The following is a 13,453-nucleotide window of genomic DNA, read 5'->3' as shown; positions in this document are numbered from 1 at the left end:
ATTTAGCTAAATGCACTACATGCACGGTTAAATACTAAGACATTACTATTAATTAGCTCCAATTTCAGGTATGATATATTAAAAGCAGGGGGATGAAAAAGCCATGAGATCATTAATGGATTACAATATGTGTACAATCCACAGATTCAATACAGCTATGAAAAAAGACACAGTAACATAAATAGGAGATACTGAGAAATATGAAGGCCATTGGACTAGCTGATAGTGAAATTTTTGGTTTTTTTTTTTTCCAGTTTGATCTATGTTCATGTAAGAACAGCACAAGGGTGAAAAGCTGGATTTCATACCTGGGCAAGAAGCCAGTCCTTAGAAAAAAAATGTATTACTCCAATGTAAAACCTGCCTTTTGTAAAGCATCTCATCTACTTTAACCCTAATGAGACTCCAGCGAAGGCGAACACAACAAAGTGCTTTGCCGTGATCAGTTTGGCAAGCAGTGTGTGACACCAAGCACTTCATCTGCAGTGAATGCTGTCCTTCCTGCAGACAGCAAAAACTGGGGAAATCTGACAAAATATCTTCTATAAGGAAAATACTGACATATCAGAGTTGAAACCTCGGTCATCATTAGCAGATAAATGAGTATTAAAGACAAAAACTACTTTGTAGTTCCATGCCACAAAGAGAAACTGATTTGTCAAGCCACAGACAAACAAAACTGGAACCTGCTGTTTTTCTGACATAAAAGCATCCATCACTATCCAAACAAAACTCCAGTTCAAGCTTCCTCATCACAAGGAAGATGTGAACAGTTTTAAATATTAAGGGGATAGGAATCAGTGTTTGCATCCACTTTTCCCTGCATAACTTTAACAAGCATCTGCAGACAATTTTGATTTGAGAGCAAAACAGGATCACAAATTATTAGGGTTGGAAAGGACCTCTGGAGATCATCCACTCCAAACTCCTGCCAAGGGTCCCCTAGAACAGATTACACAGGAATGCGTTCAGGTGGGTTCTGAATGGGCAGCCTGTTCCAGTGCTCTGCCACCCTCAATGTAAAGAAGTTGTTCCTCATGTCGAGATGGAACTTCCCGTGTTTCAGTTCCTGGCCGTCGCTCCTCACCCCGTCACTGGGCACCACTGAAAAGTCTGGCACCATTCTCTTGGCACTCCTCTTTGGGTATTTATATGCATTAATGAGATCCCCTCTCAGTCATTTCTCCAGACTGAACAGGCCCAGCTCTCGTCTCTCCTAAGATGCTCCAGACCCTTCACCACCTCTGTGCTCTTGTGCCGGACCCTCTCCAGGAGCCCCTTGCCTCTTGCACTGAGGAGTCCACCCCTGGGCACAGCACACGAGATGTGGTCTCTGGCTACCAAACCCCCACTCCTGCACACTCCCTGTGCGACCACAGCCCGCCGATCCCGCGCTCCCGGCCCGATCCCGATCACGGCCCCGCCCGCGCCTCTCTGCAGCGCCCACGGAAGCGCCGGGAAGCCCCGGTTCCGAGGTCCTACCTCGGCTGCAGAACAGCCACTGCAACCGCCTCAGTAAAAATCCTCCCCGCCGTTCTCCGCTGCACCTCGCCCACCCCTCAGACTCTCTCTTTCCCAGCTACAGTAAGGCACTGAGGAAGAACACGGCCGCTCCCTGCCTCACAGTGGGTCGGCGGGCCATGTTATCTTCCCTTTGTGGTCAGGCGCGCCGCCGGCAGCTCAGGGCGGGCGAAGGCCCCCGGGGTGCGGGCGGCGCTGACGTGTCGGTGGGAGCGGCGGCGGCCCCGGCGGCACCATGTGAGTGTGAGGGAGGGAGAGGCAGCCCGGGGGTCCCGCAGCCCCCGCGCTCCATCACCCGGCCTCACCCTCTGCTCTCTCCACAGGTCTAAGGTCACCTTCAAAGTGACGCTCACCTCGGACCCCCGGTTGCCTTACAAAGTGTGAGTGCTGCGCGGGGCGGCGGGGAGCGAAAACGGGGCACATCGCGGATGGCTCCGATGGCCGTCCCGGCGGGGCATCCGCCAGCGGGAACGGCGCTCGTCTCCCTCCGTGTGGGATGGCAGGCGGTGTCCGTGGTTAGCCCTGCTCTCGGGGCTTTCCCACTTTGCCCCAGCGCCGTGCGCATCTTCCCCAGGCTCGCAGAATCATTCGGGATGGAAGAGACCGCTGAGGTCATTGAGTCCAAACTTTGCCCGATCTCTGCCTTGTCAAGCAGAGCCTGGCACTGCGGGCCGCCTCCGGGCCTCTCCTGAGCCCCTCCAGGGACGGTGACTCCACCGGCTCCCTGGGCAGCCCGTTCCAATGTCTGACAGCCCTTTCAGTGAGGAATTTCTTCTGATCTTCCACCTGAGCCATCCCTGCCACAGCTTGAGTTTTCTCCTGCTGGAGAGGACATTGCTATGGAGCTTACACTCCTGAGATTTGCCACATCTGCTGAAATTTAAAGGTGTTGCTATTCTCTGCTAGAAATGTTTCTCTTGAAGCATCTCACACCCCTCAGGGACCCTTGAACAGTACTTGCACAGTTTTGGCAACAGTATTTCCATTGGTAAAAATGAAGTTTCAGTCCGTAGTTTAACAGCAGATAAAGTTGCTTTTCGGTTTGTTTTGGCAGCCACGTATTTACTTGTGTTGTGATTTCAGGTTAAGCGTGCCTGAGAGCACACCTTTCACAGCTGTCCTCAAGTTTGCTGCAGAAGAAGTAAGTGGAGAGTGATGATGTTAGGTTTTAACATTTTGCATGTTCTTGAAAGGTAAAGCTTTTTTAATGATAAAAATGCAGTGGTTAATTCAGCACAAGGAAGTGCTGTTGGTTACAGATGGTTGCAAATTTTACTGGTCTCAGTGGGGGACTGACAGAGCTTTCAGAATCCTAAACTTAGTGATCTTTGCACAATTTATGCATCAGCAGATGGTATTGAGGTGATTTCTGGTTTTTGTAATTAACTATTTTATAGCAATGATATAAAAATTTGTGACATTGAAGAGAATTAAAAGGTACTGCTCTTGGATACTTAATACTGAAATTTCTTATGTGGAATATCAGGAAAGTTCTTCAGAATTATCCAGGAAACTCTTAAACTCTTTTCACATTCAGTTTTAGTAATCTCTGACTTTGGCAGACACAGAGGTTTTGATTATGGAAGGTATTGAAATCAGCCATATGGGATAGATTCAAAAAACTGACTTAAGGGAAAATGTGGATAGTGTGTTCTGTGGCTTCTGTGTGATGATCTTTCACAAGGAATCCTATATCATTAGGTGTTTAAATTGCCCACATAATGTGTTTGAAAAGATGTAACACGTTGTTTCAGATTAAGCACACAAAGATTAAGGACATTCACTGGATGTAAACGGTAAAATTGAGTGCTCAGAAGCATGATGAGTCTCTTCATCCAACTGGCAGAAAGTCAGTTGGAAGTCTGTTCTTGCAGTTCTCCCTCTGTCTTTTTAGGAAAACCTGAAAAGTTTTGGGTTATTGAAACTTTCTTTTGTTTGAGCATTGCAATGGCAATGAAATAGTTAGGAAGGATAATAGACTCCAGATCTTGAGTCTCCTTAGGTTGTTACTGTTAGGCTACCATGTGACAGAAATTACTAGAGGAAACAGCTTCTGGGGGAAAGTTGTGGATTGGTTTTGTTGTAAATTTACTTGAAGAGAACATTATACAGAATATTACTTGCTGTTAAAAGATATTTGATTATTTAATTGGGGATTTTTACTATGTTTTCCCCAGTTTTTTTACTCTGTATTAATACACCTGTGCCAACACAACCCATACATAGAGACCTAGACTGGAAAGTCTAACAAACAAGTATGAGGAACCAGAAATGGGTGTGACTGAGTAGTTGGAGATGCTGAAGTTGTTGAAAGGGAGGTGCCATTTCTGGTGGGGGTTGCCACTGAACCTGTTAACTTCACCTACTTATGGAACCACAATGTTAGTGATAGGTTCATCTGAGTAATGGATTTAGAGAATCACTACTGACTTAAACATTAGCATTTAGCAAGCCATCTTTTAATTGGTATTAATATAATATTAATATAATTGGTGAGTATTTTGAGTATCTGTGAGAGTTTGAATTCAGGCTATTCTGGATCAGCGCTGAAGCATTTTGCATTTCTTTGAGAGCAGGCAGAATGAAGTCCTTTGTTAACAAAGAGCAAAAAAGATTGTTAACTCTTCCCCAGTTATGAAGCCCCTTATGAACTGGCATTGAAAAGAATGACACATAACTTTTCTGTTATATGAATGTTTTTTCATTCCTTGAACTGCATAGCTTAACATTAACTTATGTAGTGTGTTGTGATTCAAGAACCACTTTCACAGTACCTTAAGTTATCATATATGGAAAAGATCAAAATTTGGGCAAAGTTGTTAGTTGTTCTCCAGGGGAAGTGCATTATCCTCTCTGTGATTTATATTCTCAGGGCAGAGAAGTGTTTAAGTTCTGGCTATTTGGCCTTAGCAAGTTTCTACTGAGACATATCTCAAAAACTCAAAATTTGCCAACTTATAATCAGACTTGCCCTAGGTAGAAAAAAACTCATTTTTGGTGTGTGGTATCTACTGGGTTTTTCCTTCATATTTTAGAGCTACCTGGTAATTGTCTCAGGTATACATTTGCTGGATAGTTAGAAAAAAAATTCCATTACATTTGTGGAATTACTACTAAAATAATCATCCATTTCCATTAAAGTTATTTATATCAATAAATCTCAAGGATCTCTCTTCTCATTTTTTGTATGTGAACCGGCTAAAATTATAATTTGAATATTACCCATATATTTTACTGCTTTATCTATGTCTCTGATGCTGTTTTGTCCTACTCTTATTTCCTTTAGTTCAAAGTTCCTGCAGCAACAAGTGCCATTATAACAAATGGTAAGAATATAGTTTATATATATTTTATTATTTTTTGTATTGATGTTTCACTGCAAGTTTATTGATAAAATCAACACTGCCTCATTTTTGCACAATACTGCAAATTGAATTTAATAATATTGCAGCATTATTTGAATTTCTTATGCATGAGATGAAGATACTAAACTACTAATTCAGCTTTGTCCAAATGTATAGCTTGGACTTTTCTATGCTGAAGGTTTCTTGTCAGTTCCCAATTTTTGGCTATAGGAATTAGCTGCATGATGACTTGATGTAATAGTTGTATCTTCCTGGTATATTTTTTGAGCTGCAAGTTTAATGTAATAAATTGTAAGGTGTCCGTTTCATCTTCTTTTTTATCTTTTTTTCCCTTCTTCGTAGATGGTATAGGAATAAACCCTGCACAGACAGCAGGTAAGTTACTGTGTATGAATTCTAATATTTAAAACTTGTTGTTTTTCTTTCAGTCTAATATATAGCACATGGGGTTGTATTACATTTTAGGTTTTGTCTTCTTAAATGGGAGGAGCATTATCTAATAGTTGAAAACTACAGACATTGTAGTGTATAAAAGGTTAAATCCAAAAAACAGTGTTTGTTTTTTTTTTTTTTTTGTTCAGTATTTATTTAGTTCTGTGAAAAAGTGGTGAGCTTCTGATCTTCAGAGCTTTGCATTTAAGGTGTACTCTTAAAGCAATAGAGCATTACATACTACTGCAGTAATAAGTAACAGCTGTATCTAATTCAGTAGTATTTGCTGTTCTAGCAGCACTTCTCATGAGATACATTAAAAAAAGTAAGAGTTTTAGAGCAGGAACTCCAGGGGCTCTGGGAAATGTGTTTTCAGAAGAGTTGGGTTGGAACTAGATGATCATAAACATCTCTTCCAAATCAAACCATTTTTTGATTCTTACTGATAGCTGTCTTGTTGTCACCAAGGGGTTCTGTGTCAGAAATCCCTGATTTCAGATGTCAAGGCTTGCTATGAGAGAAGAGTTTATCTCTGTCACAGGAAAGTGTAAGGCGCTTTCTCATTACCACCTGAAATATATGGAAACAGAGTACAGAGGTTGAGTTGTACCAATAATGGTCTGCTGTCTGGAGGCAGACTGTGTGGACTTGTTCTTGAAAAGCTATACTTTTAAACTGATTGGGAAATAATTTCAATAGTCTAATCTTAAACTATCTGAGAAGAGAGTGTAACAGAGTATCTTGATAGAAAGTTGTGAACATTTCTTACCTTGTAAGTACTAGTAAAAATGGCTTTGCTCCTTATGGAATCCAGTCATCCAGTAAAATCTGAATAATATTACTCCTACTTGCAAACATGATGAATGGTTGAGGGAGACGTGCTACTCTTCTGATTTTTGCATGAAATGCACGCATCCATCCATCTATCTCGTTTATGCCTTTGACTGCTAGTCATTACTGAAGGCCAGTCATTACACAGGAAAAATAAAACAAGGTATTAGCAGCACACTTAGCTGTGTAAACTAGAGAGTATAAAGTAAATCCTTGCAAAGCACAGAACAGTATCTGATGGTGAGAAAAGCAGTTTCTTGACATTAGTTTGGGGAATTTCTTGGAGTTGTAAAAGAAACAATTTCAGTGTAGAGACTTATTTCTGCAATTTGTGTTTGCATCAACAACATTTGAAAATGAAGATCAAATAAATATTTTGCTTTCTGCTCCACCAGAGACTTCTGTCCTGCCTTACTACACCTGGATTATGATTTCACAGGTGTACTACCTCAGGCGGACTTCTCAGCTGATGCTGTCCTTATGATTCCTGTGACTGAGTGTATTAAAAACAGATAATAAATCTAATAATTTACTTTAGTTACTAGATCATCACCCACATGTAAAGCCACACTTTCACATGACCACTGATGAATACTTAGGCAAAATGATAGAATTGCTTAAGGTATACTTAGGCTGTTTCTCTTCCTCAGCAGTATGCTTTCATCTTGTATGATGTAGCATAAATTAGTTGTAGCTTAATCCTTTAAAGCAAGTGTATTTAGAACTACTTGACTACCGAATGAAAGTATCCATACAGTAGTTCATTGTAATTGCAGCTGTGCATATTGAATTCACATCTGCAGTTGCTTTGCTTTACCTCTCCTAAGCTCTTATAAATATTGAAGAATTATTCACTAGTATAAGACAGTATCACATAATCAAGAAACAGGTAAATTAAAAGCATCTAGGTGCAAAATGTTGTCATCACTGCCTTATTCTGCAGATGTAACATTAGGCACGTTGATTATGTTTTTTTAGCATAGGTGTTCTGGCAATGCTGTGTGATGTTGCCCTTAACTGGGAACAAAACAAACCAATCCACAATAAAACAAACATCCAAAATCAACCCAAACAAAACAAGCGAAGTACAGCCTACACCAAACCTTGTGCTCAGACCAAAATCCCTCCTCAGTTTACAAGTAACATGCATAATTTATGTATAATCTTCTGTTCAGCCTCATAAATTGCTATCTCAAAATCTACTTTTTGCCCCTTCTTCTTTCTATTTTTTTTCATATATCAGAGTTCCTACAGATTGGAAAGTTACTTTAGTCTTAAAAAATCAGATACACAGGAATAAAATTTTAGTAATCCTTGGGGATTTCAGAGGTTTTGTACTGTTGCACCATTTCCCTTCCTTTATGAAAAAAAGCACTCAAGTATGACTTTCATTTTCCTTATATGATTTCATGGAGCAGGGGAAATGAAAGCTGAAAAAGATAGGCTTAGCACTTAATCCCTGTATTGATTTCAGTTTTAAATCCTTGATAGTATGGGGAGTAGTATGCTATAACTTCAGTAAAACCAATGTGATATTAATGATGAAAACAGACCAAGGTGAGTAGGTGAGCTGCTTGTCTCCATGAGATGCAGCTGAGGCCTGTTTTAAAAAGTTCAGAATTTTATCATGGCCATTACCAAAACATATTTCCAATCTAGAATAGTAAGGTTAGTAGGCAGTTCTCTGTTTTGCTGGTGAGACAGGTTTGCATTCAGTGGGTTTTATAGATCTCTTCAGTACCATGTCTTGGCAGATCTGTAAGATCAGAATGTCTTCTGATAACATGTTATTTTAAATTGATTTAAGGTTCATTATGTCGAATATATACAATGATTTTGATCCTGATCCACTTGCTGGAGAAGTGGAGTTCAAAAAAGGGTAGCTTTGCTCTAATATGCAAACAAATTAAATGGATGTCAAGTATCTTAATCTTATTTGTGAGAGCAGTCTGCGTACCTGGAATGGGATGCTTGGGACAGAAATAGAATTATTCTGTTTTAGAAGTTAATTCAAAGTTGAATAAGGAATCAAATATGGTTGATTCTGTGCATTAGTAGTATGAAGTAAAAAAGTAAATATTCCATATATTAAATAAATAAATACATGACTTAGTGATATGGTTTCATTTTCAAATATTACATTTAATAAAAAAATAGCAACCTGAATATATTAAAAAATTCAACACGTCTAAATATTAGAAACTTCTAATTTTTATTATGTCTTTCTGAAAAAACTATGATGATTAAGACAATGCAGTAATAAATAAGAAGTTGAAAGCATAATATTTATGCTAAAATGAGACTAACTTACACTTGTACATTTGGAGAACCTTCCTAAAAGAAATTAAGGTTCTGAATTAGAAGTCAAAAAGTACTGAACCAAGGAGAGAACTAAAAATGAATGAGCTCAAGAAAACAAAATAATTCAGGAAAAGTAAAATTTCATTTTCTGTTCTTGAAATTATTATGGCTTGTAAGTGAAATGAGGCATTCGAGTGTACAGAGTTGGAAAGGCTACACTTCACAAGGTCTAGCATTTTCATTTAAAATAAAGAGCTCTTTGGAAAGAGAGGGACAAGGTAAAATTCTATGGAAACATGAAAACTATTTCTGGTATGTCAGAGCAATTACTATGAAGCTGCTAAACGCCGACTTAACAGTGTTATCCTTTAAATGTGTTTGTTGAGGGAACATTGTATTTTCTTGGTTGGTAATACATTCTGTTTTCTTTCTTTGTTTAGGAAATGTGTTTCTAAAGCATGGTTCAGATCTACGGCTCATTCCCAGAGATCGTGTTGGGAGCTAATAACATCTCCTGAAAGCTGGGGAATAGGTGTCATTGCTGTGCGGCAGAGGTCTATTTATTTTGGAACTCCAAAATGCAACTGATGAATTGGACTTTTTTAAAGCGAGCAGAAATTACTTCCCAGGATTTGATTTTTTTCTTTGAAAACAGAGATAAAGGTTCATTTTCCTGTTAAAATACATGAACTCATGCACTGATTCTTCCCTGACTAGTAGAACAACCTGATTGCGTGTTAGAAAAGCAGACTTCTCTCCAGGTGTTATTGACACCACAAGAGTAAACACAGCGGCCATCAATAGATATTTAAAATATTGGATATTATTGAGCCTACTTCATGAAAGGGAAAACTGTGTTATGATGTTGCTACAAAGAAATTATTCCCACTGTGTACTAAAAGTTGGGGTTTTTCCTGTATTTTTTTTTTTCTAGTTATTTCCATGTTTAGGGGAACAGCTTTCACCTGGCTCAAGTATTGATCTCAAGTAGAGTGGAAACTTCAGGAGTTTATTACTCAAATAAGTAAACAGCTGCCAAATGTTCCAAAGTAATTCTAAGTTTTAATTGCTGCAAGTATTTGAGATAAAGGAGACTACAGAGATTTCTATGTTTTAAGACTTCATTGTGACATACTGTGAAGTTAAATTAAATTAAAATTCAGAGAATTTGTGAGATCTAGTCTCCTCACATGAAGTGCCATCATCTTGGAAGGATTGCAGTGTAATTTGGGAATGTGTAGACTGGTCAAATATGTCATTCCTTTTTCAGTAAACTAATACTGGTTCTTTCCAGAAGTCGTGGTTTTGTTGCTGCCTGTTACATAGAAAACAGCACAGAATTCACTGAAATATTTTTGTTCAGATTAGAAATTTCCATGTGTAAACTATCAGTTGTGTATTTTAAGTAGAGAAATTGCTGCTTTTCTTGAACTGGTTGTCTATGCTGTGATTTAATGTATTTGGCAAAATCATACCATATAGCATGTTTTTTGTTCTGCTGAGTTGAACAGAAAAAACAATGGGTAGTGCAGTGCTTGGTTAAGTGAGTATTCTCACAAATGCAACTGTCCTGTGCAATCATCATGCTTTAGAAAGATGTTCAGATAATGTGTCAGATAATGCAGAAGTACAATATGCCCTTCTGAGTTGGGTGTAAGCTCAGGAAGTAAAGAAAAACTGTCCAGAAATCAATATTTGCCTATAAAGAGCTTCCAAATTTAAGATAAACTGTAAAATTCCATATTTTTCTTTAGTTTAATAAACAATTAAATGAAAAAGTGCAAATGTTGTTCCTCTCCTATTCTTAGAGTTTGACAATAATTAAAAACTGTTCCCGTTAATTATTCAGCATACTTTGGGATTCATTTTGAGCCAAAAGATAGTTATTATGCAGAATTCTACAGAACACTGCCCCAAAGGGCAGAGTGCCTTGTTTTTTGTTAGTCTAATGCCACAATATAATTAGTATGAGCAAAATTAATTGCTTGTAATTTTTAGCTGCAAATCTCTTGACTGAATGCTTGAGAAAGCACCTGATACTGGAATATAACAAACAGGAATCTTTTTTTTTTTTTCCTGTCTAAAGGTGCAGTGTTTTTGAAAGGGAATCATTAATTGCATTTTGAAACTAGGATGCTCTGATGTTTATATAATTGAGGGTTATGTAAAAATTATTTCATGTGGTGGCTAACATTTCTCACACTGTTACTTAGGTTATAACAGAGCATAAAGTATTTGACATACTGCATTGCAGGTAGTTTATGTAACATGCTAAGAATTTGTTCATTTGGAAAAATAACTGGTATTTTTAGTACTCTGTTCATTACACCTTTGTCTCAGTATGACCTCTAAAATCTGAATGTTGCTTTTCTGTTTGGTAAAGAGACTATTTCAGTGCTAAAACATTCTTACCAAACTTTGCAAGTTGACTTGACCTTTGCAAGTTCATTTTGTTAAGTTTTGTTTGACATGGTTGTATAGGCAACTTTAAGTTTCTAGGGCTTGGGAGTTGTTAGAAGATTCTGGAAATGCTGTGCTACTAAATTAGTACCTGTCTGTCTGTCCATACTTCATGGTGTACTTTGGAAATCAACTCTATCTGGCAGTTGTGTTGTTTTCAGCTCTGATTATAAGCTGAGTGGTATTTAAAATTTTTTTGTGTGTGTGTTTATGGTTCATTTTGTTGCACCTTTGCTGAAGTCAATTTGAAGAGCTTTTTTTTTTTTGTATTCTACATTTATGAAAGGATGGCTAATTTATGTTAAAAAGATAGTCTCTGAAAAAAAATTTGGTGAAAGCGTAAATTGTTAAAGCTCTCACCAAAGCTTTCAAGCTTCTCTAACTGTTCTTTTGGTTTATATGAGTTCATAGAAGTTTTATTTTGATAAAATTTGAAGATATCTTGGACATTTTTCAGGGAGGAAAGCACAATGATCTGATGAAATACAGTAGAAGTTAGAAAATGGCCCTGATAATAAGGGCAATAATAACATCTGCCAGCAGTATGGTTTTTTTTCTGTGTTGTCACAAAATCCAACTTTATTACGTGTTTGAGATGAAAAGGTTATTTTCCCTTCTTCTTTTTACTATGTAAGAATCATAAAAATTCTTGAGTGTAGCTCTCAAAAGTTGAGAATTCTTATTCTTTGTGTTTAGCTTGATCACAAAAGCCCAGCTCCCAACGCTGCTCCAGTGATACGAGGAGCAGTCGGAGTGAGAGAAGGAGCTGTGCCAGCACGGCTGCACAATGAGTGGATTCTGAAGGTGCTGGAGCATGGCAGTCCTTTGTATGGCAGCATCCAGGTGGCCTTCAAACCGAGCACTTCAATGGGGCACTTGGAAAAATTCAATCCTGCAGTCATGCTAGCAGTGCTGTGGATACTGTTGCAGTGATTCTAGCAGGAGTGCTAAGCTCCAGCTGGGTGAACTTCAGTCCATGTTCAATGTGCAGTGTTCAGAGTTAAATACAGTATACCCAACAGTACATCTCAGTAGTGAATTTCAGCGCTGATGGAAGGTAAATAAATACTGGGGAGTGTTCACAAAAGCAAGTGTGATCTTTTTGAGGCTAATCTCTGCAGGCTGCTTCTGAAGTTAACAAGCTGAAGTCCTCCAGAGAGATTCAGTGTAGCTAAACAAATCTGCAGCTCTGAATGACTCTCTGAGAAGCCTTTATCTCTTCACTGGCTAGAGAAAGCAATTTAGGCATTAACCTGCAGGAGCTGATGTTAACCCTTCTGAATACCTTCCCCAATTCATACTTTTCCCCTCCCTTAAATATTATATGTTATATACTTGTTATATGTTATATACACTCAGTCTTGTTTGATCTTAATTAACACATGATGCAAAGTTTCCAGGGACTTGTTCAAAATCATGAGAACCTTTCTGCATTAAATTAAAATTACTTTCTAATGTAATATAATTACTTAAATACAATCTTTTTTTTTTTCCTTTTACAGCAGGTTCAGGACCCTTAGTAGTAGTGTGAGGAAGGCTTGTCATTTTTTTTACAGGAAACTTTGCCAGGTTAAAATTAGTTCTGTTTACAAATAAGAAAATGTGTGTACTGTAAAACAGAAGATTCTGTTACTGCATCTTTTTAGAGTATGGATTTGGTCTTCTTTATCTCTCTGAAGTGGTTAAATGTTCCTGGCAAGCGGATTTTGAAGGGGTTTGAATGTATACAAATAGCCACTAAGAAAAGGACTGGGTGCAGGTGCTCCTATTTATTACTATGAAGACAATCTGAAGCTATGAGTGGGAACTGTCAATGTCTCACTGCTGAGAAATACCAGATGTGGTAACAGCTATAACAACCCTAGAGGCTTTTCATCATTTTAATGGAGAGAATTGCTCTTTGATTTTGGACAATGGATAAATTTGTTTACAGGCCTTGAAAGCAGCCTTCTTCTGGTGAGACTGAGATCACTGGCCACAATCCTACTTTACTGTTCGTGATATTTGACAAGAAGTAAGTCTGGGACAGTCACGCCATTAAATAACTGGACTTCTCCCTGTGGAATTCTGTCTTAAAGGTGTGAAGTGTGAACTGAGAAGTGCAGCATCTATATCTTCAGAAGACTTGGCTGTGATAAAAATCTATTGCTGTCTGATGAAAAGTTTAAAATGAAAAGGGAGTGGGGAATATTCTTTGTCTTACCTATTGAGTCATGAGGTCATTTTGCAATTAGAGGATCACACTGTATGACTTCTCATAGGAGAAGCGACCAGATTTTAGTAAATGTTTGCTATTAAACATCTTAGAAATTCAACTAAAGAGCTGAAGGATATTTGTAAGGCAGTAAATGTGAAACAAATAGACATATGAAGCATATCCACGTGTAGGGATATGGATATGCTTCATATGTCTATTTGCCACCCTTGCTATGGATGATCAGAAATAGCTTGGTTTTAATAATGATGCATGCTTCTAATGCTTTAAAAGCATTAGGCATTATTTTTAATTGCTTTTCAGGTCTGTTTTTTGTGAAGTAGTTTGT

At 38.2% G+C, this 13,453-nt stretch overlaps 1 protein-coding gene and 1 long non-coding RNA gene across 3 annotated transcripts in view; one reads left to right on the top strand and one right to left on the bottom strand.

Moving 5' to 3' along the window:
• The window catches only part of LOC140684254 (uncharacterized), a 168,177-nt gene extending 166,573 nt beyond the window's left edge, over positions 1-1,604 (bottom strand). For both annotated transcript variants that reach the window (XR_012056239.1, XR_012056241.1), the window contains exon 1: positions 1,483-1,604. This is a non-coding gene — a long non-coding RNA (uncharacterized lncRNA). The remainder of the gene's footprint in view (positions 1-1,482) is intronic.
• Positions 1,605-1,656: 52 nt separating this feature from the next.
• Positions 1,657-11,101, top strand: UFM1 (ubiquitin fold modifier 1). Its single transcript, XM_004175061.6, has 6 exons — positions 1,657-1,758; positions 1,845-1,901; positions 2,605-2,662; positions 4,808-4,847; positions 5,229-5,261; positions 8,891-11,101. Coding segments are annotated over exons 1-6 (255 nt in total). The 5' UTR covers positions 1,657-1,756; the 3' UTR covers positions 8,956-11,101.
• The last annotated feature ends 2,352 nt before the right edge of the window (positions 11,102-13,453 follow it).

Source organism: Taeniopygia guttata, chromosome 1 (genome assembly GCF_048771995.1).
Source record: "Taeniopygia guttata chromosome 1, bTaeGut7.mat, whole genome shotgun sequence".
In the NCBI taxonomy this organism is placed as follows: domain Eukaryota; kingdom Metazoa; phylum Chordata; class Aves; order Passeriformes; family Estrildidae; genus Taeniopygia; species Taeniopygia guttata.
This window is presented reverse-complemented; position numbering and strand designations above follow the sequence as displayed.